Source organism: Pan paniscus, chromosome 13, assembly GCF_029289425.2.
Source record: "Pan paniscus chromosome 13, NHGRI_mPanPan1-v2.0_pri, whole genome shotgun sequence".
NCBI lineage: Eukaryota > Metazoa > Chordata > Mammalia > Primates > Hominidae > Pan > Pan paniscus.
This window is the reverse complement of record NC_073262.2, coordinates 45,403,633-45,428,821: the sequence shown is the minus strand read 5'-3', so window position 1 is coordinate 45,428,821 and position 25,189 is coordinate 45,403,633. Positions and strand designations below refer to the sequence as shown.

Here is a 25,189-nt window from a genome sequence, read left to right as displayed (position 1 = left end):
GAAATGGCTAGGCAGGAGTGCGGGGGGAGGGAGTGGTCCTTAGCTGAATGCGCCTGCGTTGTGGCTGCCTCTGGCGCCCCAGGGTAGGGCTCACGCACTTTCTCCCTAGCAAGGAATGTGCGTGCGCGTAAGCAGGGTTGTTGATTAGTGCCCCCCACCCCCCCGACCCCCGAAAAGCGACCCCTAGTGGTGCACCGGTGCGGACCAGAAAATGGCACGCTTTCTTGAAACAGGTATTGACTGAGCGCCCAATGTATGCCTGGTACTGGGCTGGGTGCTGCCACCTAAGCGAGCACGACCAATGCAAGTCTATCAGGGACGCCCTGACCGCCAAGCAGCTGGCCCCTGCAGTCCGCCATGCCACTCCCGACGCCTAGCGCGCCGCTCAGCCACCGTGAGCGCCCACTAACTGTTGGGCTCCAATGACGCCGCGGAGGCGGCCCCGTCCCCGCGCTCCCGCCCCTCCCGCCAGGGCAGCCCGGGAGGCCAGACGCTGGCGCTGCACGGAGAGGGTGGTGGGCGCATCCGCTAGGGGGCGCGGCGGGGCGGGGCGCACCTTTCGGCGGGCCGCGGGGATGGCGGCGCAGGGCTTAGGGCCTGGGCCGGGGTCGGCGGCGCCCCCGGGGCTGGAGGCGGCCCGGCAGAAGCTGGCGCTGCGGCGGAAGAAGGTGCTGAGCACCGAGGAGTTGGAGCTGTACGAGCTGGCTCAGGCGGCGGGCGGCGGTATCGACCCCGACGTGTTCAAGTGAGCGGGGCGGGTGGGGGCCGCATGCTCGCCAGACACCCCCGACCTCTGCTCTCCGGGTACGCCCGGCCCGCTGGTCAGGAGAAGCCCCCGCCCCCGCCCCCGCCCCCGTCCTTGTCCGGTCTTCAGGGAGGTGGCCGCGCCGGGCGGAGAGGGCTCACCGGCCCCGCGTCTGTCCCCGCTGGGATCCTGGTGGACCTGCTGAAGCTGAACGTGGCCCCCCTCGCCGTCTTCCAGATGCTCAAGTCCATGTGTGCCGGGCAGAGGCTAGCGAGCGAGCCCCAGGACCCTGCGGCCGTGTCTCTGCCCACGTCGAGCGTGCCCGAGACCCGAGGTCAGAGCTGGGCCCGCTGTCCCTGCCCCAGTGGCGGGGGTGGCGGGCGGGGAGGGGGCAGGCGCGGCACAGCGGCGGCGTGGCCCTGAGTGGCCAGGCCTGTCTGTCGGTCTAGGCCCAGCACCTGCAGGGCCCATCCGTGGGCTCTGCTCCTGGGCTTCGCTGCCAGCCTTAGGAGGCACGTCCAGGTCAGGTGGACGCAGAGTGCGTGCCCCAGGGTGGTCCAGGCTGGGTAGGGCTCCTCCGCTTAGCTCCTCCCCACCTCTTCACTCAGGCCTTCATCCTAAAAGTCGGGAATCAAGACGGTTTGGGGCTGGGCGCCGTGGCTCACGCCTATAATCTTTGGGACCCCACGGCGGGAGGATCCTTTGAGGCCACGAGTTTGAGACCAGTCTGGGTGACAGGGTGAGATCTTGTCTCTAAATGTTTTTCAAAAGACAGTCTCGATCTCTGTCCTGTGGTATACAGCATCCAGGGAAGTGCCCAGGGAGCAGGGCAGGCAGAGGTCTTCCTGCCTTTACCCCACCTGGGCCCAGTTCCTGCCTCTGATGATTGCAGGAAGAGAGTCAGACGCGGAACTCCCAGGGTGCAGAGGCCTGCGGGGTCTGAAGGGCCTCCTCCCTCTCCAGTGTGGTGACTGGGCTGAGGAGATGCTGGGACTGAGAGTCTCATGGTGGAGCCTCTGTCCCTGCTCATCCTCTCCGCATGTTGCTTCTGCTCCCGATGGCTCTCCCTGAAATGCAGCACAACCTCCCAGGCCAATGGAAGGAGGCCCAGAGCTGGCTCCCTGCCTGGAAGCACGAGGAGACCCGCACAGGCATCCTGAGAAGGCGTAGAGAGCAGGCTGCCTTCATGGGGGGAGTGCCAGGGCCTGGGCACCCACGCCCGCTGACCCAAGAGGGCCCGGGCACCTGCATGCTGGCCTCTTCACTGACCCTCGCTCTGTCTGCTCTCTTTGTGTCTCTCTCTGACCTCCAGAGGCCTCCTTTCTCTCTGCCAGGAACAGTAGCCCCCCTGCAAGGCCCTCGTTTTCCTCCAGCCCGCAGCCTGCGGCCTCTCCGGTTCTGCTCCGCAGCCCAGCTGCCACACACTCGCCTCTCTCTCCAGGCCCCCCGGGTTCCCTCCGCCTCTCTTGCTGCCTGTTCTCTCCTTTTGCAGGTTGCGTTTATTGGCTTATCTCTGGGGGTTGGTGCTCTCCCTTGTTTTCGTGGAAACTGCATGGCCCCAAGAGGCCCAAGCAGCTTTGAGCTGCAAGGGCAGGATCATGCAGGCCACCACTGCCCCGCCGCTTAGCCACAGGGCACTATTTCTGACTCGGTTTCTTAGAGACATGGTGTGGCAGTCTCTAGACCCCACAGTCGGGCTGGCATCCGGGGACAGGACCGACACCCCCACACCCCAGAGGCGAACTAGTGGTGAGTGTAAAGAGCCCCTCTCCAGGGTAAGACAGCCGGCCGGGTGCAGTGTGCTCTGCTGGAGAGCACAGCCCCAGGCGTGACAAACACCTTGGCCTCTTAGAAGTTGTCCCCTACCTGGACAGGAAGTCTGGAGGCTGAAACAGAGACTCCCACCTTCCCAGAGTCTCCTGGGCAGTGCCACACGGATGCCATGTGCTGGTCCCATGGCCACACTCCAGCACTCAGCCCCCTTGCCCGCCTCACTCCTGAGTTGGGACACTTTCCAGGTGTCACCAGGTGTGATCAGGGGCCCAGAGCCAGGGGCCTATGAGAGCCCAGGGGTCTTTGGTCGCGCCTCCTGCATGCGCCTCCTGACAGCGGCCACCTCCCTGCCACCCAGAGCTCAGGCCCAAGAGAGGGTGGAGAGGGCCTGAAGGACAGGCCTGGAGTAGGGGTGTATGGACTGTAGGCTGAGATGAGCAATTGAGGGGCAAGTGTCCAGCAGGAGGGAGAAACTGGGAACAGAGTCCTTGTCACTCCAGGAGACGTTGCTGCTCACTCAGCACTCACTCAGGGCTCTGGGTGCCAGGCCTAGCTCTCAGGGCAGAGGGCATGGCAGGGAAGTGAGATGATCACACTCAGTCCAGTGAGAGGCAGTGAGGAAAACCACCAGCAAGACCAGTGTGGTGGCTCACACCTGTAATCCCAGCACTTTGGGAAGTCAAGGCAGGTGGATCCCTTGAGCTCAGGAGTTCAAGATCAGCCTGGGCAACATAGCAAGACCCCATCTCTACAAAAAATACAAAAACTAGCCAGGCAGGGCCCAGCGTGGTGGCTCACGCCTGTAATCCCAGCACTTTGGGAGGCTGAGGTGGGCGGATCTCGAGGTCAGGAGATCGAGACCATCCTGGCTATCATGGTGAAACCCCGTCTCTACTAAAAATACAAAAAAAATTAGCCAGGCATGGTGGCAGGTGCCTTTAGTCCCAGCTACTTGGGAGGCTGAGGCAGGAGAATGGCGTGAACCTGGGAGGTGGAGCTTACAGTGAGCCGAGATCGCGCCACTGCACTCCAGCCTGGGCGACAGAGCGAGACTCCGTCTCAAAAAAAAAAAAAAAAAACTAGCCAGGCGGGCGTGGTGGTGGCACCCATCTGTAGTCCCAGCTACTTGGGAGGCTGAGGTGGAGGATTGCCTGAGCCTGAGGGGGATGTTGCAGTGAGCCAAGAGCTTGTGACTGGACTTCAGCCTGGGCAACAGAGCAAGACCCTGTCTCAAAAAAAAAAAAGAAAAGAAAAGAAAAACCGCTAGCAATGTAGTTGGGAGGAGGCTTCAGAGCCCAGAGAGCAGCAAGGGTTACACAGGGTGGAGCAGGAAGGGTCGGCAGAGCCCCACAGGTGTGAGCTGGGGCAGTGGGAGGGCGTGGGAGAGGCAGAGTGCTGTCCAGGTGCTGGTAGGCCCAGGGCAGGAGGAAGCAGGTGGGGGGCACAGTCAAGATGTATATGGGGGTTGTGGCACTGGAAATGCAGGCATAGAGGGGCCGGGAGGATTAGGGGGTGCCGTGTGAGCGAATGGGGGCTCCAAGAGAATTTACCGGAGGACAGGAGTGGCCTGGAGTGCTGGGCCCCTCAGGGTCATTTGTTTCTCGAGGGCTGTGTCCTGGAAGCATAGCCCAGGTCCTGTAGGCTGGGTGGCAGAAAGCCATGACATGAGGGCACCGAGGCCCCGTGGGGACAGAGTGGAACCTGAGGAGGAGGTGGAGGGAAATGGGGCAGACTTGTGTTGCTGAGTGAGAGGCAGAGGCCACAGATGGAATGCTGAGAGCTCTCTGAGGCCCACATATTACAGCATCTGACCACACAGAGCTCCAGCTGCCCTGGTAATGGCAGAATCTGGGGTGGAGGATTCTGCCACCCCAGATGGCAGGGGGGGTTGTCGGAGTGATCTGGCTGGGGGGCATGGAGGCCATAGGTTTCCCACAGGACTCGGGTGTGGAGTTCTCCAGGCTGTGGGCCAGGCCCTCTTGAGCTTGCCTCTGTGAGCCGCAGCAGGCACCCTGGGTCCTCTGGATGCCTGTCCCCCAGCCATCCAGACGGCCTGTGGGGACAACCACCACCAGATTCACTCATACCCACAGGGAAGGGGAAATAGAAAACCCTAGAAGCACAGAGGGGCGATGCTTGTCTTGGTAAGAGTCTGGAGTCATTGAGGGAAAAATAAATTCAGTCAAGCATTATACTTAAGTTTAGGGAAACTATACGTTTTTAAAGTTGTCCAGAGCATGCGTGTAAGATGACGTTTGGAGTGTGGAAGCCGTGAGTCTCACCTGAGCTGTGCTGCCTGATTACAGGAACCTCGAGCCACATGGCTGGCGTGGTCATTGCACTGCGTGTGGTATGCACAGCAGATGCCAAAGGACCGGTACAAAAGGGAATGCAAAAAACCCACCACACCTTGGGAGGCCGAGGCTGCTGGATCTCTTGAGCTCAGCAGTTCAGGACTAGCCAGGGCAACACAGGGAGACCCAATCTCTACAAAACATACAAAAATTAGCAGGGCATGGTGGCACACATCTGTAGTTCCAACTACTTGTGAGGCTGAGGTTGGAGGATTGCTTGAGCCTGGGAGGTTGAGGTTGCAGTGAGCTGTGACTGCACCACTGCACTCCAGCCTGGGTGAGAGAGTGAGACCCTGTCTCAAAAATAAACAAAAAACCCCAAAGTGAATGAGGCTGGGGAGTTCACACCTGTAATCCCAACATTTTGGGAGGCTGAGGCAGGAGCATCACTTGAAGCTCAGAGTTTGAGACCAGCCTGGGCAAAATAGCAAGACCCCACCCATTTCTACAAAGAAACAAGAAAAAGAACAAAGGTGAATGCAACATCTTATGAATAACTTATGTACTGACTACATATTGAAATAATATGTTGGATATTTTAGATTAAAGTATTTGAGCTAATTCTGCATTTTCTTTTACTTTTTATTTATTTATTTTTTAGACAGTCTTGCTCTGTCACCCAGGCTGGAGTGCAGTGGCACACTCATAGCTCATTGCAGTCTCAACCTCGTGGGCTCAGGCAATCCTCCCACCTCCTCTTGAGTAGCTGGGACTACAGGTGCACACTACCACACCTGGCTAATTTTTAAATTTTTTGTGGAGATGGAGGTCTCACTATGTTGTCCCAGCTGGTCTCTAGCTCCTGGCCTCAAAGGATCCTCCCACCTTGGCCTCCCAAAGCACTGGAATTACAGGCATGAGCCACTGACCCCTGCTGAGCCAGGCTGTTTTTAACATTCAATGGTCATTGACTATCTTTGGCGTTTAGGAGGGCCCTCCAGGGACCAGGCATAGGGGCATCAGTCACGCCGCCCTCACACCCCAACCTGCAGCCACACTTGGTTCAATCCCACTGTCTAGCCCGTCTGACTCAGTAGCCCCTCCTGAGGGAGCAGGGCTAAGCAAAGCTGGTTTTGCCACTGCAAGGCACTGCAGGCCATTCTATTCTGGGCCTTCTCATCCTTCATAAAGTGAGGAGGCCTGAACAGGGCTCCCCACTAGCCCCGAGAGCACGCAATTCCTGAAGATTTCCAGGATTTTCTTAATATCAGTTATGGCTTACAGTTATGTTGGTTTCACATTTCCAGGGTTTGTCAACCCTGTCAGATTTAAAGATAAGCATTATTAGCCAGGTGTGGCCCCATGCTTGTAGTCCCAGCTACATCGAGGCTGAGGCAGGAAGATCCCTCGAGGCCATGGGCTCCGGGCAGCAATGAACTGTAATTGCATCACTGTGCTCTAGCCCAGGTGACAGAGCAAGACTCAGTCTCTAAATCCCCCTCCCCCACCACTCTAAAAAAAAAAAAAAGCATTATTTGCTCTTTTCTGCTTCGCTCTCATCCTTGTTTCCAGAAGGGACTGGGTCACTACTGAGGGGAGGAGAGGAAGCTCAGATGGCAGCAAGCTGAAGGGAAGCCGACTCTGAATCAGGCCTAGGTCTGCGGCCTGCCATGCCGTGTGCTGTGGGGAGCTGAGAGCGCATGGGCACCTAAGCACCCAGATTAGGCTGCGGCTACAGAAGATCTGACTCTGTCTGGCCTGGCCTGCGGAGGGACTGTGGCCTCAGAGGAGGATGCTGGCTCAGTGTGGGAGCTGCTGCAGGGTGGCGGGGCCCGTCTGCTCATGGAAGACAGAATCCTTGCCCCTTGACCAGTCAGTGGGGACTAGAATTATGGCAGTTTGTACCACAAGAGATGCGTGGTGGCCATTGTCTGCTTTGTGCCTTTTTCACGAGTCACTGCTGGGCTGAGGTGGCCAATCATCACCCACCAAGTGTTCCTGACTGCGCTCCTCCTTGGCTCAGGGCAACCCTGACTCGATCTTTGTTGAGTCAAGTGTGACAAGCTGACAGAGTTCCCAGCATGACACCGCTGTAACCCTCACCACCACCAGGCAAGAATGAGCAAAGATCTCATTCTCTGAGGAAGAACTCCCCGGAAACTCATAAGGAGGGCCGTCCTATCCCTGCAGGGTATGGGGAGAATTTTGTGGTATTAGCATAGAAAGGGAGCTGGAGGTACCTCTGGAAGAGCGGGGGTCCACGGCATCTCAGACACAGGAGTCTCTGCTTGTTCAGGGTGACAGATGGTGAAACAAATGACCTAATGGATCCCTAGACACCCGGTTGCATCTTTTCTCCAGGAATCCAGTTTCCCTTTGCAGGGTATTTGACTACACTTGATAAGAGGCCAGGGAAGGACCAGGATTGAGGCTGGGTGTTCTGTTGGCTGAACCCTTGTCTGGAGTCACCCTAAAAGTGATGGCAGGGGAGTTCCCGCAAGAGACTGCCCCAAACCTTTCCAAGATGAGAGCCAGTTGGGATTCCAAAGGAAGAAACACTTAATGCCAGGGAGGTCAGTCCAAAGCATTTGTTAGGGAGCTTACATACAGAGGGGGCTGCAGCGTGCCCTCACGAGGGACAGCCAGGAAAGAGGTTGTGCCTAGGCACACCGCACTGAGGGGGTGGGGTGTGGAGTTTCTATGAGGGTGCAAGGAATTTGGCTGGGGTGGGACCAGTTTCCACGTGCTTAGCAACATGTCAGATCTTTCAGTGTTCCAGGCAACAACCTAAACGTGTATCAGTGTCTGGGAACATGCAAGCCCCAGCCAGGGTTTGAGCCTGCAGGGGCAACATGTAGCTGATTAGGTTGGAGTGGTCAAGGCACTTCCTCAGTCAGGACAAAGGAAACGCTGGGGGGATGAAATGGGGGACCCAACACTGAGTCAGGCAGGGGACACATGCCCTGTTTAGAGCCCACGGGCCAGACCCCACCAGGCCAGAGCAGGGGAGAGCCCTGGCCAAGGCACTCCGCATGGGGGGCTGTGACCCCACGGGCAAGCCTGCTACCCGGGCATGTTTGTACCTTGGAGGGTCCTCTCAGTCTTGCCGATGCTGTCAACACCCTGAGTCCAGGGAAATCCATCCCATTAAAATAAAGCTCTGGCCCAAGTGTGGTTGCAGATTTTTCTTGGCTATCTTAAAGAGTAAAGTAAGCAAATTGCAAATCAAAGAAACTCTGAACCAGTGGTCTTCATCCAAGAGAGCCTCTGGTGGTGAGAAGGAAAGTCTCAAGCATTCAGACTGTGGCAGGAACCCTGTCATGGAATCTGGCAGCTAAACCCAAAAGCAAGAGGCTTGACCACTGCAGAACACTCAGGTAGGTAGGAAACAATGAAAGAGCTTCCAAAATCAAAATCAGAAACCCAATTCCAGGACTTGGTGACTGCAGTACTTCCTGCCTGTCACCATCTGGGGCAGCTCAGATGTGCAGTCCAGCGTGAACACACCTTGAGGATGAGGCAGCGCGTCCCTGCTGCTGCCGCCGCTGATGGCACCATCAGGGCAGACTAGGTTTGCTGACCAGGCTAGGTGTGGACCAGCACACCTACCTTTCCCTAAATGGGCCCGTGGCATGTGTCCTTTCAAAATGTTCCCGTGGCAGTGTGCTCCTTGCGTGGCTTCGCTCCTAGGACACATCCAAAAGGGTCCCCTGCACACTGCAAAGGGCTTCTGGGATGTGACCTGTCTTTAGTGGTTCTGAGTCTCAGGACTTGAGGCTGATGCAGGGCCTCTAGCTGAAGCGACTTTGATGGAAATGTGTAGACACAAATGTTGGCCAAGGAGCACGAGTACAGCAGGTGCTGCATTTACAGGGCACGTCCATTCCTAATCATTGTGCTCTGTGTCTCCTTAGGGAGAAATAAAGGCAGCGCTGCCCTCGGGGGAGCATTGGCCCTGGCGGAACGCAGCAGCCGCGAGGGATCCAGCCAGAGGATGCCACGGCAGCCCAGCGCTACCAGGCTGCCCAAGGGGGGCGGGCCTGGGAAGAGCCCTATGCAGGGCAGCACCTAGGATGGCGCAGAGACTTGTCACATCTTTGTCCCCAGCAAAGGCTACGTGTTACCTCCTTCAGTTGATAATAAACCTTTCTGAGATGCAGAGGGTCCAGGTCAGATGCTCTCTACCGTTTTTTTTTTTTTTTTCATATTAAGGCACACTTAGAATGAAGTTTCTGTGCTGGTCCTGGTTGTGCCACAGTGAACTAACCAGGTCCCTTCACCATCGGTCAACTTCCTGAACCTGATTTGGGTTCTGAGAAAAGGTGTCTGGATTGCCAGGTCTTTTATAAATAGACATCAACAAGCTTCACTTGGAGTGAAATGTGGGAGGTTTTTTTGTTTTGTTTTGTTTTGTTTTTTTCTGAAACGAAGTCTTGCTCTGTCACCCAAGCTGGAGTGCAGTAGTGCGATCTTGGCTCACTACAAGCTCCGCCTCCGGGTTCATGCCATTCTCCTGCCTCAGCCTCCCAAGTAGCTGGGCCTACAGGTGCCCACCACCACGCCCGGCTAGTTTTGTTGTATTTTTAGTAGAGACGGGGTTTCACCATGTTAGCTAGGATGGTCTCGATCTCCCACCTCATGGGAGGTTTTCTACCAAGACTGTTGACAGTGCTGAGGGACAGGGTGGCTGTGTGTGTGCACAAAGGGCGAACGCTGCCTTCCAGGTTACCGTGGAGCACTGGGGTCAGCATGGGTGTGTTGTAACCTTCTGTGGGTCACGAATGCTGTGCGGAACTCGGTTAATATTCTTTCCCCCTCTAAAATGTCCTGACCTTACACATTTGACCCACAGCTTTAGAGACTTCATGGACAAGCCCCATCCACAGACCTCCAACACTTCTAGTCTCCCTTTTAGCCAGCATGACCCATCAATAAAGAAGCCCGAAAAATCACAGATTCAGTTGAAAACCCTGACTCTGCTTTCCTAGAATTTAGGAAATCTATACATTGAACGCCTGGCTTTGAAGAAACACTGTTTTCCCCTGGTCAGGTTACTTCTGTGGCAGCTGCTTATGTACAGACCTGCTGCACCCAACCCCACGCCAGCAGGGCAGGCTGGCACCCCACCGCTGTCCATGCAGGCTCTGGGGTCCCACTAGCTCCTGTAGGCAGAGCTAAGCTGCACGACACACAGAGGTCTTGGTTTTTATACAGAACCTTTAATTGCAAACAACTTGGAAGCAGCCATCCCGGGGGTGGCAGGGGAGAACCCACCACACCCTCCCATCAGTATTCTTCGCCTTCTTCAGCCTCAGCTTCCACGGAATCCACACCCACCTCTTCATAATCCTTCTCTAGAGCTGCCAGGTCCTCGCGGGCCTCAGAGAACTCTCCCTCTTCCATGCCTTCGCCCACGTACCAGTGCACAAAGGCTCGCTTGGCATACATGAGATCGAACTTATGGTCCAGGCGGGCCCAGGCCTCCGCAATGGCCGTGGTGTTGCTCAGCATGCACACAGCCCGCTGCACCTTGGCCAGGTCTCCCCCGGGGACCACTGTGGGGGGCTGGTAGTTAATGCCCACCTGCCAGAGAAGGGAAAGAAAGCAGTCCGTGAAGCTTATATCAAACCTAGAAATGGTAGCTACTTTTCCTCAAACAGAAGACACCCTGTAGGTGACACGGAGAATGCTCAGTTCACCTCACAAACATCACTAAGCCCTTCTCTGCACCAGGCAGGGTGATAGTTCCAGACGAGGAATAGAGAAAGGAACCTTGGAGGTAGCCACCCTGGTGGGATCCCAAGCTACCTAAAGGGCTGTGTCCTAGTACCTGTGACATGTGATAGGTGCCCAGGTGAAGACAGTCTTCCCTCTGAAAATGTATGCTGCTTGTCTTCTTTGTAGATTACAATTAAATTCTGTAGCTAAACTTCTTCCACCCAGATAGATTCAGAGTACACAACTCTTGCCCATGCTATCACAAGGAACATCATACCCACTTCTGACCCACAAAACAAGCCACTGTGGATATGCAAAGGTAGCAGATCCTGGGTCAAGAGTCATATGAATGCTGCTACCACAGCAGCAGGAAGTGGTCAAAGTGGTCCATGTGCCTGCCTAAGTAGGGGGTGACATTCCAAGGTGGTAACCAAAGGGGAAGCATTCCAAGTTTCAGAACTCGGGAATAGCATGACCTGAGGTCCTGGCAGCAGTGCACAGGGTCAACTAGAGCAGGGATCAGCAAACTTGTTCTATAAATGACAACATCAGGCCAGGTGTGGTGGCTCAAGCCTGTGACCCCAGCACTTTGGGAGACAGGCGGGCAGATCACGTGAGGCCAGGGGTTTGAGACCAGCCTGGCTAACATGGCAAAATCCCATCTCTACTAAAAATACAAATATTAGCTGGGTGCAGTGGCTTGTGCCTGTAATCCAGCACTTGGGCGGCTAAGGCGGGTGGATCACCTGAGGCCAGGAGTTCCAGACCAGCCTGGCCAACATGGCAAAATCCCATCTCTACTAAAAATACAAAAATTAGCCAGGCGTGGTGGCAGGTGCCTGTAATCCCAGCTACTTGGGAGGCTGAGGCAGAGAACTGCTTGAGCCCGGGAGGTGGAGGTTGCATTGAGTCGAGATCACGCCACTGCATTCCAACCTGGGTGACAGAGCAAGACTCTGTCTCAAAAAAAAAAAAAAATTACCCGGGCATGGTGGTGCATGTCTGTGGTCCCAGCTGCTTGGGAGGCTGAGGTGAGAGAATCGCTGGAGCCTGGGAGGCAGAGGTTGCAGTGAGCCAAGATCACACTACTATACTCCAGCCTGGGGGACAAAGCGAGACCCTGTCTCAAAAAATAAATAAATAAATAAAGCTCACCACAAATATATAGTGTGATGTCTCAGAAAGAGAGTTCAAAAGACATCACTGAGCTGGGTGCAGTGGCTCACGACTGTAATCCCAGCACTTTGGGAGGCTGAGGCAGGCAGATCACCTGAGGTCAGGAGTTCAAGACCAACCTGGCCAACATGGTGAAACCCCATCTCTACTAAAAATACAAAAATTAGCCGGGCGTGGTAGCGGGTACCTGTAATCCCAGCTACTTGGGAGGGTGAGGCCAGAGAATTGATTGAACCCGGGAGGCAGAGATTGCAGTTAGCTGAGATCGCACCACTGCATTCCAGCCTGGTTGACAGAGCAAGACTGTCTCAAAAAAAAAAAAAAATCACTGAATCAATTATCAACTCTGGTTCACTAATTTATGCCCACATGCCTAGCCCATGGAACAGGGATAATCTCCCCAAAGGACGTGGGCCTTCAGGGCCAGTGTTATTTTGTGCATCTGCTGCTTGCTGAAAGGCCTCCACATCACCCAGTCATACCTTAAATCCAGTCGGGCACCAATCCACAAACTGGATAGTGCGCTTGGTCTTAATGGTGGCGATGGCCGCGTTGACGTCTTTGGGGACCACGTCCCCCCTGTACAACATGCAGCAGGCCATGTACTTGCCATGGCGGGGGTCACACTTGACCATCTGATTGGCTGGCTCGAAGCAGGCATTGGTGATCTCGGCCACAGACAGCTGCTCATGGTAGGCCTTCTCGGCTGAGATGACTGGGGCGTAGGTGGCCAGGGGGAAGTGGATGCGGGGGTACGGCACGAGGTTGGTCTGGAATTCCGTCAAGTCCACATTCAGGGCCCCATCGAATCGCAGGGAGGCCGTGATGGAGGACACGATCTGCCCAATCAGGCGATTGAGGTTGGTGTACGTGGGACGTTCAATGTCCAGGTTGCGCCGACATATGTCATAGATGGCTTCATTGTCGACCATGAAGGCACAGTCAGAATGTTCCAGGGTCGTGTGGGTGGTCAGGATGGAGTTGTAGGGCTCCACCACGGCTGTGGAGACCTGGGGGGCTGGGTAAATGGCAAACTCTAGCTTGGACTTCTTGCCGTAATCCACTGAGAGCCGCTCCATGAGCAGAGATGCGAACCCAGAGCCAGTGCCGCCCCCAAAGCTGTGGAAGATGAGGAAGCCCTGCAGTCCTGTGCACAGATCCGCCTGAGAGAAACCAGACAACGTGAGCCAATGCCCGTGGAAGCCACACCACCAACCTCCAACAAGCCAGGGCCGCTTCTCTTTGCTTCTAAAGAGTTGATATGGATTCAAATCATCCATAATAAACACGCAGTACACTTTGAAGCAAAGAAAAGCAAAGATCTACGGACAAATCACCATTGCAGACTCAGTAGGACTCAAGATGCTGGTCTAAGTTTTTGTTTGTTTGTTTGAGACGGAATCTTGCTCTGTTTCCCAGGCTAGAGTGCAGTGGTGCAATCTCAGCTCATTGCAACCTCCGCCTTCCGGGTTCAAGCAATTCTCCTGCCTCAGCCTCTCAAGTAGCTGGGAGGACAGGTGTGTGCCACCACACCCAGCTAATTTTTATATTTTTAGTAGACATAGAGTTTCACCATGTAGGCCAGGCTGGTCTCAAACTCCTGACCTCAGGTAATCCACCCGCTTTAGCCTCCCAAAGTGCTGGGATTACATGTGTGAGCCACCGCGCCCGGCCAAGATGCTGGTCTAAGTGTTGATAAAATGACTTCCTTTCACATTCCAAGAACTACCTCTCCCATGCAAGACAATGGCCACATGAAACCTTCTCTTCTTACCAGTTTGCGGATCCGGTCCAGGACTAGGTCAACAATCTCCTTGCCGATGGTGTAATGGCCCCTGGCGTAATTATTGGCTGCATCTTCCTTCCCAGTGATCAGCTGCTCCGGGTGGAAGAGCTGCCTGTAGGTCCCTGTGCGCACTTCATCTGCAAAAGAGACAGTGTGTGCTGTGAATTTTTAAGGCCTGTACTCACCAAGATGGACACATTCCAGGAGTGTTCACTTCTACAGAGCACATGCTGTTCAAAGTACATGACCTACATGTCATAGGTCAACAGTGGCAGTGTCTGGTAGAAAATGTCTCTGTGTGATAACCAAACTGCATATGCAATTTATGACTCTACAAAGTTAAACTCAGCTTGTTGTATAAATGTCAGCACAACCAGTTCCCAGTGAAAGGAAATAAGCTCTTGCACTCCTACGCAGGTACATAATTCTTTCCTACGTGTAGCTACATCAAAGGCTGTAAGTTAGAAACTCTTACAACCTGGGCAGTCACCAGGTCAGTGTGACTTCTGCAGGGCAGTCCCATCAGGGCACCCTGGATGACCTGGGTCCCACAGGCTTTCAGGTGATGCTGTCATCTCCTGGGGGGCCACTGAAAGGTGCTGCCTCTTTGTAGCTCTCCTTGGAAACTACCTCAGGCTGCGAATCTGAAGGAAGCAAATGACTGTTCTGTACTTACCTTCTATGCCTAAGATGCAGGTCAAGACTCTCATGCACCAGCATAAGAGAATGCACAGCATTCGGGAGGGAACCAATGCCACTGCACCCTGCAGGCAGGGCCACCTGAGCAGGGCTGAGGCACGCACAAGGGAATCTCTTCACAGCCCATCTTACTGCTGGCAAAGCAGCTTTTCCCTGTAGGTCAGGTTTTCCTAAATTAGGAGCCGAGTCTCACAGACACTTTCATTACGAACCTTTCAGTTTCTCTCCTAACAATGCCATGGGCATATGCCTGTCTATCCCATCCTTTCAGCAGGAGGATTCAAAGGAGCCCACACGGGGCTTTACCAATGCTCTCCCACCCTCTCAGGAAAGCTGCCATCCAGTGCCCAGGCACCTACCGACCACAGTGGGCTCCAGGTCCACAAACACTGCTCTGGGCACGTGCTTGCCAGCTCCAGTCTCACTGAAGAACGTGTTGAAGGAGTCGTCCCCGCCACCAATGGTTTTATCACTTGGCATTTGGCCATCGGGCTGAATTCCATGTTCAAGGCAGTACAGTTCCCAGCAGGCATTGCCGATCTGGACACCCGCCTGCCCCACGTGGATAGAGATACACTCGCGCTGTGAACAGGAACATAAAAGTGAACCCATTCATTTCAAGGCAACTTGAAACTATATGGCATGCAAAATATTCTAATTTAATATTTATATAGTGCTTCAGTATCTGGCGCTTTCACAATCGATATTTCCTAGGAGGGTTAGTGACTGATCCCTTTGTCGCTGTGAAAACTAATTGCTGTAAACCATACTAGCTAGTAAGTTCTAGAGGTAGCCCTAGAACCTGTTTGCCCCTACACAAAACTTAGGTTATTTTAAAACTTGGAAGCCATGTAATGTCAATAATCAACCCCACATTATAGCCCGTCACAGTAATTCTCTGAAGAATATGTAGCAGTTTTTGATTATGTCCTGATCAAAGGATAAGGTAGTCGGGTTGGGTAAGGAAATAGAGAGTAGGTCCCAGGTCACCATGGTCCAAGCCCAGGTGCTCAGTGTGTGTCTCTCTGCCCCCCAGATCTACCCCGTCCATCATTCACCACCTGCTCTGTGCTCTCGAAGGCTGACCCTTGAGAACAGCATCAGAGGCCTTCCTCGCCCTCTGGCTTCTTGCTGGTTTGGTCAATGGCAGGCAGCAGTGGGATACTGGGGGGCTGGAGGAAAGCAGTGCCAGGGTACTCCCTCCTTGGCCCCTTCCTGCTCAACTGCTGTGGGTGACCTGAATCCCTCTCAAGGCCACACTTTTGGCAGGCTGCCCTCTTCATAAAACTACCCTCCCAATTTCTTGTAACCACTCCCTCTCTCTACCCCTTGAAGCCTGTAATGGCTCCCAGACGTCATCAGTGCTGGGACACTGCACTGTCCTTTGGTGGTTTCTTTAAACCCTGCCAAGCTGGGTGTGGTGGCTCATTCCTATAATCCCAGCACTTTAGAAGGCTGAGGTGAGAGGATCACTTGGGACCAGTTTGAGACCAGCCTGGGTAACATAGTGAGTCCCTGTCCCTATGAAAAATTTACAAATTAGCCAGGTGTGGTGGCACACACCTGTAGTACCAGCTACTCGGAAGGCTGAGGTGGGAGGGCTGCTGGAAGCCAGGGGTTCAAGGCTGCAGGGAGCCGTGATCTTGCAACTGTGTTCCAGCCTGGGCAACACAGCATTTGTTGAGTGCTGTCTCAGAAAGAAAAAGAAAGGAAAAAAAGGATAACTGACAAACCACAGCTATTCAGACTTGGGACTTGGGAATCTGCTATGTTAATAGGCTGCTTTTTTTGTTTGGTTTTTTGAGGCAGGGTCTCTGTGGCCCAGGCTGGAGTGCAGTGGCGCCATCACGACTCACTGCAGCCTCAAAGTTCCAGGCTCGGTTGATCCTCCCACCTCAGCCTCCCGAGTAGCTGGAACCACAGACTCGCATCACCATGCCCGGGTAATTTTTGTATTTTTTTGTAGAGACTGGGTTCCGCCATGCTGGTCAGGCTGATCTTGAACTCCAGACATCAGGGGATCCGCCCGCCTCCACCTCCCCAAGGGCTGGGATTCCAGGCATGAGCCGCCGCGCCTGGCCTAACGGTTGCCTTTAGGTGAACGAGGCAATGTTGCAGCAGCGTCTGAGCTTTAATTCCTCATCTGACCAATGTCCACAGCCCCAACCCCCGTCAGCGAAGGCTCCTGGGGCTCCTCAGTTGTTTCCAGTAGCACAAAGACGTGTGAAGTGGGAGCAGCGCCCTCCCGTCTTCAGGAGGCGACGCCACTATTTGCTCTCTGGGGGACGGGACACCGTCAATGCTCCCGTTCACTAAAGGCCGGCAGCTTCATCTAAAACAAAAGCCGCCGTCCCTGCTCTGGGACCCAAAGATCCAGGAAACGATCCCGTGTCCTCCTGTCCCGCACTAGACCCTGCGTCCTTCTCTGGCCTCCTGTCAGCGCCCAGGCCCGCAACAACGTCCCTCTGTCCACCCGAGGCCAACTTCGTCTGCCTGGGCATCTGCGGGGCGGGAGTGACCCGGGTCTTACCATGGCGAACTCCGCTGCTTCAGCCCAACGCTACTTCCAGACCTCAACCGGCTGCCACAGCTGCTGAGCGCCCAACTGCAACCTCCTGCCCGTGCGCGCTGCACGGGATTGGCCCGCTGGTGCCAGGCCGCCATTGGCTTGGAGATCCTGGGAGGCGGGCTGAGGGCTGGATCCCAGTTCTGATTGGCCATTGCTCAACATGTGTACTGGGGACGCTCTCTGATTGGATGTAGGATTGGCGGGAAGGCAGCGGGGTCATCAAAGGCTGCGCGGTTGCTGAGGCATTTCCGGGGTGTCTTCTGACCAGGGTTGGAACAGCTACTGCGCTGCCTCTGTGGGTCGCGGAACATTGCCTTGCTCCCAGTGTGCCACTGCCCCTCCCTGATTGCCCCAGGCCTGCTCCTCTCCCTGCCTAATTCAGATCTTTGCAAACAAGGCCACCTCTGAGAGGCCTTGCCGCCATCTACCCAAGTCACAGCAGCACCGCAATTATCCCCCTCTTCCCTGTTCCCACCCAGCACCCGGGAAGTGGCAGGATTCAATCACTTTTGTGACCCAAAAGGAGAAAACGGGCCGGGCGTGATGGCTAACGCCCGCAATCCCAGCACTTTGGGAGGCCGAGGCGGGTGGATCACCTGAGGTCAAGAGTTCCCGAGACCAGCCTGGCCAATATGGTGAAAACCCGTCTCTACTAAAAATACAAAAATTCCCCGGGCTGGTGGTAGGCACCTGTAATGCCAGCTACACAGGAGGCTGAGGTAGGAGAATCGCTTGAACCTGGGAGGCAGTTGTTGCAGTGAGCCGAGATTGGGCCACTGCACACTCCAGCCTGGGCAACAGAGCCATACTCCGTCTCAAAAAAAAAAAAAAAAAAAAGGAAGAAAGGAGGCAAAATTAACGTAAGTGGAGAGGTTGGGTCAGGCACACCAGCTCATGCCTGTAATTCCAGTGCTTTGGGAGGCCACAGCAGGAGGATTGCTTCAGGTTAGGAGTTCAAGACCAGCCTGGGCAACGTGGTGAGACCCACCTTGCCCGTTTTTACAAAAAATACAAAAAATAAAATAAAATTAGCAAGGCATGGTGGCTCATGCCTGTAATCCCAGCTACTCAGGAGGCTGAGGCAGGAGAATCCCTTGAACCTGGGAGGCAGAGGTTGCAGTGAGCTGAGATCACGCCACTGCACTCAAGCCTGGGCAACAGAGCGAAACTCCATCTTGAAAAAAAATAGAGTTTATTTGGGCCAAGTTTGAGAAGTGCAACCCTGGAGATGCAAGTTGTCTTAATATATTGGCAGCAGTTATACGTGGGTTTTATAAAGGAAAAGAAGAGGCAGTTCCTAAGTTGTTTACCAAGAATTTTGAAATTAGAGAGGAAGTCTTGCTGTGTTGTCCAGGCTAGTCTTGAACTCCTGACCTGAAGGGATCCTCCCACCTTGGCTGGCCTAGCCTGAGGAATTTATATGAAAATAACGTAAGCTATTTATTGGGTCAGGCGTGGTGGCTCACACCTGTAATCCCAGCACTTTGGGAGGCCAAGGTGGGAGGATCACTTGAGGTCAGGAGTTCAAGACCAGCCTGGCCAACATGATGAAACCCTTCCTCTACTAAAAATACAAAAATTAGCCAGGCATGGTGGTGAGCACCTATAGTCCCAGCTATTTGGGAGGCTGAGGTAGGATAATCACTTGAACCTGGGAGGCGGAGTTTGCAGTGAGCCGAGATCACACCATTGCACTCCAGCCTGGGCAATAGAGTGAAACTCCATCTCAAAAAAAAAAAAAGAAGAAGACTGGGCGCGGTGGCTCATGCCTGTAATCCCAGCACTTAGGGAGGCCAAGGCAGGCGGATCACAAGGTCAGGAGATCGAGACCATCCTGGCTAACACGGTAAAACCCCGTCTCTACTAAAAATACAAAAAATTAGCCGGGCATGGCGGCGGGTGCCTTTAGTCCCAGCTACTCTGGATGCTGAGGCAGGAGGATGGCATGAACCCGGGAGGTGGAGCTTGCAGTGAGCCGAGATAGCACCACTGCACTCCAGCCTGGGCAACACAGCGAGACTCTGTCTCAAAAAAAAAAAAAGCTATTTATTGTCTCTACATTGTCTACATTGTCTTTGGTATCACAAATTCCAGGAACAGGAAGATAATGGGTTGAGCTAGTCAGGAACAAAATGCCTTTAAACAGTCACCCCAGGGCATGAGTACAAGGCGTGTGACTGAAGTCCATATTCCTGTCTCTCTGGGCCTGATAAATTCTGCACACCTCGCATAACTCAAAGTGCTGTGAACACTTTTTCTTTTCTTATTTCTTTGGTGAGAGGGAGTGGGTTTATGGCCAACAAGAAAGGGAAAGGCACACCCCTGTCCCGGGAAGAGCAGAGTGGGGACCCAATACCCATTTTGGAGGAGTTTGGAACAGTCACCTGATTCTTCCTTTTTATTTATTTATTTTTTTGGCATGGTTCTCACTATGTTGACCAGGCTGGACTCAAATTCCTGGGCTCAAGTGATCCCCCAGCCTCAGACTTCCTTGTAGGGTGGGACTACAGGTGTGTGATTCTTCCCAGTTTGATTCTTCCATCCCTAAAGATCATCTTAGTGTGTATTCAGTTCTGGGAAAAGCCCTGGAGGAGACGTGCTGGCTTACCCCCAGCTCATCACCAGGATGCAGCATCCCACCATGGCATCTCCCTGGAGGGTGGCCAAGCAGGCCCTTAACTTTCCCTCCTGAGAGGAGAGCAGAGAAGAGAGAGGGAGCTCCCCCAGAGGGATGGGACTCGTGAGGTCCAGGAGTTGAGACTTTTCTGTGGCCTTTGGGGACCTCTGAACAGTGCAATCAGGTCTTCCCTTAGAAAGATGCTTTGGCAAAAGGAGGAGGGGCAGGGACGGAGTTCTGCGGACAGCCGAGAAAATCAGAGGAGGCCACTGGCCCCTTCTCCCCAGGAGGGTGAATCCTTCTGTATTAGCCCCAGGCACCCTAAAAAATACCACTGACTGAGTGGCTTAAACAGCAGGGTTTTATTTTCTCACAGTTCTGGAGGCTAAAAGCCCCAGAGGCCTCTCTTCCTGGTTTGCACACAGCCACCTCTCACCATGTCCTCCCACAGGGAGGTAGCACCCAAGCTCTCTGGTCTCTTATAAGGACACGAATCCTGTTGGATCAGGGCCCACCCTTATGACCTCACTTAACCTTCATCATCTCCTTATAGGCCCTGTCCCCAACTACAGTCACATTGGGGATTAGAGCTTCAGCGTCTAATATTGGCTGGGGGGGACACCATTCAGTCCATAGCCCCCCCTTCCTCAGGGCTCCAACCACATCATGCATAGAACTCAGCTGTAGCCCGCATCACACGGTGCTCTTCAGTCCAGCCACGCGTCCTTCAGCGGCTGGGATACGTTCTCGACAATGCATCATCAGGTAATTTCGTTGACGTGAGAACATCACAGAGTGTTCTTAGACCAACCAAGGTGGTGCAGCCTACTGCACACCTAGGCCACATGGTATAGCATATTGCCCCTTGGCAACAGACCTGTACAGCAAGGATTTATGTATCTAAACACAGAAAAATGTATCTAAACAGGAAAAATATGGTATTATAACTTTATGGGACCACTGTTATATATATGCTGTCTGTTGTTGACCGAAACATCATTATATGCTACATGGCTGCAATATTTATTTTTCTGATTATAAAAGTAACACATATTCCCAGTAGACAGTGTAGAAAATTAGCAACAAACTATTTATTCTACTGTAAATGACAAAAGAAAAATTGAGCCTTGGACATGCCCATTTTTACTGTAAGTTATGATTCCATAACTGACTTGTAGTAAACAGTGTTTCTGGCCCCTAAGTATTGCTGCCTTGTGTATTTTATTTAGTATACAGCACTAAAAAGAGTCCTGTGAATTATTAAATCATTTCAATAAGTCAGCTAACAACGTTTACATATAGTTGCTACACAGAAAGGAACACAAATTATTTCCTCTTTTGCTCATATTCAAACAGGCTTGAGTGACAACTTGAGGACAAGGCGGTGCCTCGACAAGATTTCACACAGCAGCTACGCGGGCCAGAGAAGCAGCACCACATGGTGTGGCAGGAGAAGGAGGACATGCACAAGGTAGGCAGTTCGGTTCTGGGTGAGAAAGGCTTAAGAGGCTTTGCAGAGTTTTGTAAGGTTCAGTTCATACAGATGTTTAAAGACCTCCTTGGGACTCCCGCTCATGGACTGTCCCTGCTGCACGCAGGACACCAGGGCCAAGCCTGGTTCCAGGGCCCCTGCTGTGCCCAGTTGCTACACAGCCCATGTCAGCTAGCTGGGCTTGGCTCCCTGCCATGGGTGCCTTTCAGCATGCTGCCTGCAGCAGGCACCCACTTCACAGTCATCATCTGCCATCTCCAGTTCAACCCCGCAGAGTAAGCAGCAACTCCCCCAGCCCCGCCCATTCTGAATGAGGAACGATGTCCAGAGGGCACTGTGTTATCTGCAGTGACACGCTGCGCCTGACACCAGTGACCTCGTCCTTCTGTCTACACCATGCCCCCTGCTCTTAGAAGGGGCATCTTAGTAAGGACAGGGAATTGCAAAAGAGGACATATGTTAAAATGTGGCTGATTCCCCCGTAACTCCTTTATAAATTTGGTTTTTAGTAAGATATGTGAACTTTATATTCAAATGCCATTAAGTATAGTAATAACACAATTAGGTTCTTTTTTCTCTTTTTTTTTTTTTGAGACAGAGTCTCTCTCTGTCACCAGGCTGCAGTCATGCGATCTCAGCTCACTGCATAGGCTCTGTTTTCTAAAATACATTCATTTATACACTGAAGTCCTTGGACCTGTAGTTTGTGATCTGTCCTCTAAAATGGGGCAGATTTTAAACCCAAATTGCTTCTTAAGATCATCTGTGGTATCATCCCCCTGCATGACTTGTCTGGGATTGCAGTGTGGGCTGGGTGGCATCTCATTGCTTGACACAGTCACAGTGACTCTGAGCTGGACCCAGAGAGGCCTGGGGAGGCCTTTCCTCCCCATGTGGGAGCCACCCTGCCAGCTTGCTCCAGGTCTCATCACTTCCAGTCTTAGTCCAGCAAGTGTGACAGTGACTAAACAGCCAGACTGTTGGCCAGATCAGCTGCAGGGAGGTCAGGGTCACCAGTGCAGCAAGTGGTAAGGTTGGGTTGTCAGTGCAGCTGAACTTGTGGTAAGTCCTACTTGTGGCCCTCCACCCAGGGAGTCTTTGATTTAAATCTCTTTCTTCTTAATTTTCTTTTCTTTCTTTTTTAGTTTTTTTAAGAGATGAGGTCTCACTATTTTGCCCAGGCGCTGGTCTTGAACTCCTCGGCTCAAGTGATCCTCCCACCTTAGCCTCCCAAAGTGCTGGGATGACAGGCATGAGTGCCTGGCCTGATTTAAATCTTCAGCACTTTGCCTATGTATTTTTTTCTGCTTCTGCTTCTTCTTGTGTTTAAGTAACTAGATTGAGTGCCCAAATGCTTTATTCACCTTTGCAATTGTGTAGAAGACCTCGGGCAGAGGTTGGCATTACAGAGCCAGCTGTCCTGCTGTAAGTTACTCCATGCAGTTGCAGGGTCTTTCTTGGTGTGGGGTTGTTGCTCAGCACCTGAGCCCAGGTGGTCTTCCCATTGAATGTTTGGCTGGGGTGAGGTGAGCACAGGGCTTTTTCCAAGCAGGGGATTTCTCCCATCTGTGGCTTTAATCTGTAACCAGCATTGGCTGTCACTTGTAACTCTTTAATATAGTGTAAGACTAAATGTACAGCCTTCCAGACCTTTGTTAAGCAAACATAAAACATCTGTAATTTTTTTTTCAGCAATTGGTTGAAGCTTCAGAGACATTGAAATCCCAAGCCAAAGAACTGAAAGATGCCCATCAGCAGCAAAAGCTGGCCCTGCAGGAGTTCTTGGAGCTCAATGAGCTCATGGCAGAGCTCTACTCCCAGAAGCAGAAGGTGTGGGACAAGGAGGAGGAGATGGAAGTAGCCATGCAGAAAGCTGACATGATGTGGCAGGAGATCTGAAGATCCAAGAAGCTCAGAAAGAGGATGCTGTTTAGCCAGATGCGGTGGCTCACGCCTGTAATCCCAGCACTTTGGGAGGTCGAGGCGGGCGGATGGCCTGAGGTCAAGAGTTTGAGACCAGCCTGGCCAACATGGTGAAACCCCGTCTCTATTAAAAATGCAAAAATTAACCAGGCATGGTATTGGGTGCCTGTAATCCTAGCTACTTGGGAGGCTGAAGCAGGAGAATTGCTTGAACCTGGGAGGCGGAGGTTGCAGTGAGCCAAGATCATGCCACTGCACTCCAGCCTGGGCAACAAGAGCAAAACTCTGTCTCAAAAAAAAAAGGTGGGGGGGGGAGGAAGCTATTTAGATATTTCAGTGATGGTATTGACTGGACTTTTGTATGACCTTAATAAAACATCTTTGAAAACTTGGGCTGTGTTATGTAAATTACTTTAAAATCATCTTAAGTTTTATGTGAACCCAAGTAAGTTGATCTGCCAAGCATTTATTTTGTGCTCATCCCTCAATATCTATTTGTGAAATTATTAAAAGAGGTTCCTAGTCCTAAGTTTTTAAAATTCCCTTTTAAGTAAGTAGAGGGTATTTATGCTGAGCTGTGATATGGCCCGGCTTAATTGAATAAGAGCACCTGCAGTCCATAAAGGGCCAATGGCAGTAGAAAGACAAATCATAGTCTAGGACGCTTCAAGCCACTTGCTTTAGACCAGTGCTTCTGAAGCGTCTTGGCCTAAGCACTCCTTTACACTCTTGCAAATTACTGGGGATCCCAAAGAGCTTCTACTTAGGTAGATTACAGCTCTCAATATGCACCACAGCAGAAATTAAAACTGAGAATTCTTTCAATACAACAAAAACCCATTACATGTTAACGTAAAGTTTGTAATGAAAAGTAACTATTTCTTTAAAAATCTAGTGAGAAGAATGGCATTTTTACATTTTTTTAATTTTATTTTAAGATGGAGTCTTGCTCTGTCACCCAGGCTGGAGTGCAGTGGCACAATCTCCGCTCACTGCAGCCTCTACCTCCCGGGTTCAAGCGATTCTCGTGCCTCAGCCTCTTGAGTAGCTGGGATTACAGACATGCACCACCATTCTCGGCTAATTTTTGTATTTTTAGTAGAGATGGGGTTTCACCATGTTGGCCAGGCTGGTCTCGAACTCCCGACCTCAGGTGATCTGCCCTCCTCAGCCTCCCAAAGTCCTGGGATTACAGGCGTGAGCCACCACACCCAGCCGCATTTTTACATTTTTTAATGTTTCTTTAATATCTGGCTTAATAGAACGTGCTCGGGTTCTCATGTCTGTTTCTGCACTCAATCTGTTTGGATACACTGTTCCGGATGAAGTACATGAAGAACTCCTGGTTCCCACAGATAGCTAATTAATTATTAAAAGAGATTCCTGTGGTGCTAGGTTTTACAAATTCCCTTTTCAGTAAGTAGAGGGTATTTATTCTCTGACAAAGTCTCAGGATCCCAAGGTTCTCAGCCCACAATTTGAGAACTGCTGCCCTAGGTATTCTGAATGTTCTGCTGTTGATGAGTGACATGTTTTAAGCAATGCTTACTTTAAAATTCGATTAAAGGCCAGGGGCTGTGGCCCACACCTCTAATCCTAGGTCTTTGGGAGGCCGAGGTGGGCCGATCGATTGAGCTGAGGAGTTCAAGACCAGTCTGGGCAACATAGTGAAACCCCATCTCTACCAAAAATACAAAAAGTTAGCTGGGTGTGGTGGCATGCACATCTAGCATGAAGTACTCAGGAGGCTTAGTGGGAGGATCACTTGAGCCTGGGAGGTGGAGGTTGCAGTGAGCCGAGATTGTGCCACTGTACTTCAGCCTGGGTGACAGAGTGAGAATCTGTCTCAAAAAAATTCTATTAAAATTTACTTAACGAATCCCACAAATGAGAAGGTCTGAAAGCACATGCTCAAGTTCAGGGCTCTTTGCTGTTTAGCCACAGGATATCTGTTTGTTTTCTTCTTAGTTTATTTTGCAACCTAAATATATTTGTAGTTGCAGCCAGTTACAACTCAAGTTAATGAAACCCCTAACTAAGGATTACCATTCCACATCGGATGCAGTGATACGTTGCCTGGGATTTGTTCTCAAGCGGTTTGTGCGTAGGCAGAGATGAAGCAAGCTCAGCTCAAGCTGCTCACTGTCAGCCGACTACGGTGGCTTGCCTGTAATCCCAGCACTTTGGTGAGGCTGAGGTGGGCGGATCACCTGAGGTGGAGTTTGAGATTAGCCTGGCCAACACAGTGAAACCCCATCTCTACTAAAAAAAATACAAAAACTAGCCGGGCGAGGTGGTGTGTGCCTGTAATCCCAGCTAAACTGGAGGCTGAGGCATAAGAATCGCTTGAACCCAGGAGGTGGATGTTGCAGTGAGCTGAGATCACACCACTGCATT

The 25,189-nt window shown here is 52.5% G+C and overlaps 2 protein-coding genes across 9 annotated transcripts; one reads left to right on the top strand and one right to left on the bottom strand.

Moving 5' to 3' along the window:
- The first annotated feature begins 68 nt into the window (after positions 1–68).
- LOC129397341 (mitotic-spindle organizing protein 2B-like) lies at positions 69–22,595 on the top strand. 7 transcript variants are annotated; one of them, XR_008624648.2, is made up of 7 exons: positions 81–233; positions 983–1,079; positions 2,080–2,237; positions 8,727–8,981; positions 19,931–20,142; positions 20,734–20,848; positions 22,562–22,595. XR_008624648.2 is itself a non-coding variant. In XM_055109410.2 (4 exons), the coding sequence occupies exons 1-4, from the start codon at positions 423–425 to the stop codon at positions 8,882–8,884; spliced, it is 810 nt and encodes a 269-aa protein (XP_054965385.1). In that variant the 5' UTR covers positions 234–422; the 3' UTR covers positions 8,885–8,971. The 7 variants fall into 7 exon arrangements, 2 of the variants coding, with proteins under 2 accessions (XP_054965385.1, XP_054965386.1); XR_008624647.1 differs by lacking the exon at positions 81–233 and adding an exon at positions 234–745; XR_008624650.2 differs by lacking the exon at positions 8,727–8,981 and having other exon boundaries at positions 69–83; positions 234–1,079.
- LOC100973193 (tubulin alpha-3 chain) lies at positions 8,988–16,861 on the bottom strand. 2 transcript variants are annotated; one of them, XM_034954137.3, is made up of 5 exons: positions 16,722–16,861; positions 14,551–14,773; positions 13,481–13,629; positions 12,189–12,869; positions 8,988–10,395 (listed from the first exon to the last, which is right to left on the bottom strand). In XM_034954137.3, exons 1-5 carry the CDS (start codon positions 16,722–16,724, stop codon positions 10,099–10,101), a joined length of 1,353 nt encoding a protein of 450 aa, XP_034810028.1. In that variant the 5' UTR covers positions 16,725–16,861; the 3' UTR covers positions 8,988–10,098. The 2 variants fall into 2 exon arrangements, with proteins under 2 accessions (XP_034810028.1, XP_054965383.1); XM_055109408.2 differs by lacking the exons at positions 14,551–14,773; positions 16,722–16,861 and adding an exon at positions 13,745–13,842.
- Positions 22,596–25,189: the final 2,594 nt, after the last annotated feature.

Coding starts and splice junctions, on each gene's coding strand:
- LOC129397341 (XM_055109410.2), top strand. CDS start 423: ATGACGCCGCGGAGGCGGCCCCGTCCCCGCGCTCCCGCCCCTCCCGCC. Junction 746..930: donor ATCGACCCCGACGTGTTCAA/GTGAGCGGGGCG, acceptor TGTCCCCGCTGG/GATCCTGGTGGACCTGCTGA. Junction 2,238..8,726: donor CCTGTTCTCTCCTTTTGCAG/GTTGCGTTTATT, acceptor GTGTCTCCTTAG/GGAGAAATAAAGGCAGCGCT.
- LOC100973193 (XM_034954137.3), bottom strand. Junction 13,630..14,550: donor CCTGGAGCCCACTGTGGTCG/GTAGGTGCCTGG, acceptor TCTCTTTTGCAG/ATGAAGTGCGCACAGGGACC. Junction 12,870..13,480: donor TGGACCGGATCCGCAAACTG/GTAAGAAGAGAA, acceptor GGTTTCTCTCAG/GCGGATCTGTGCACAGGACT.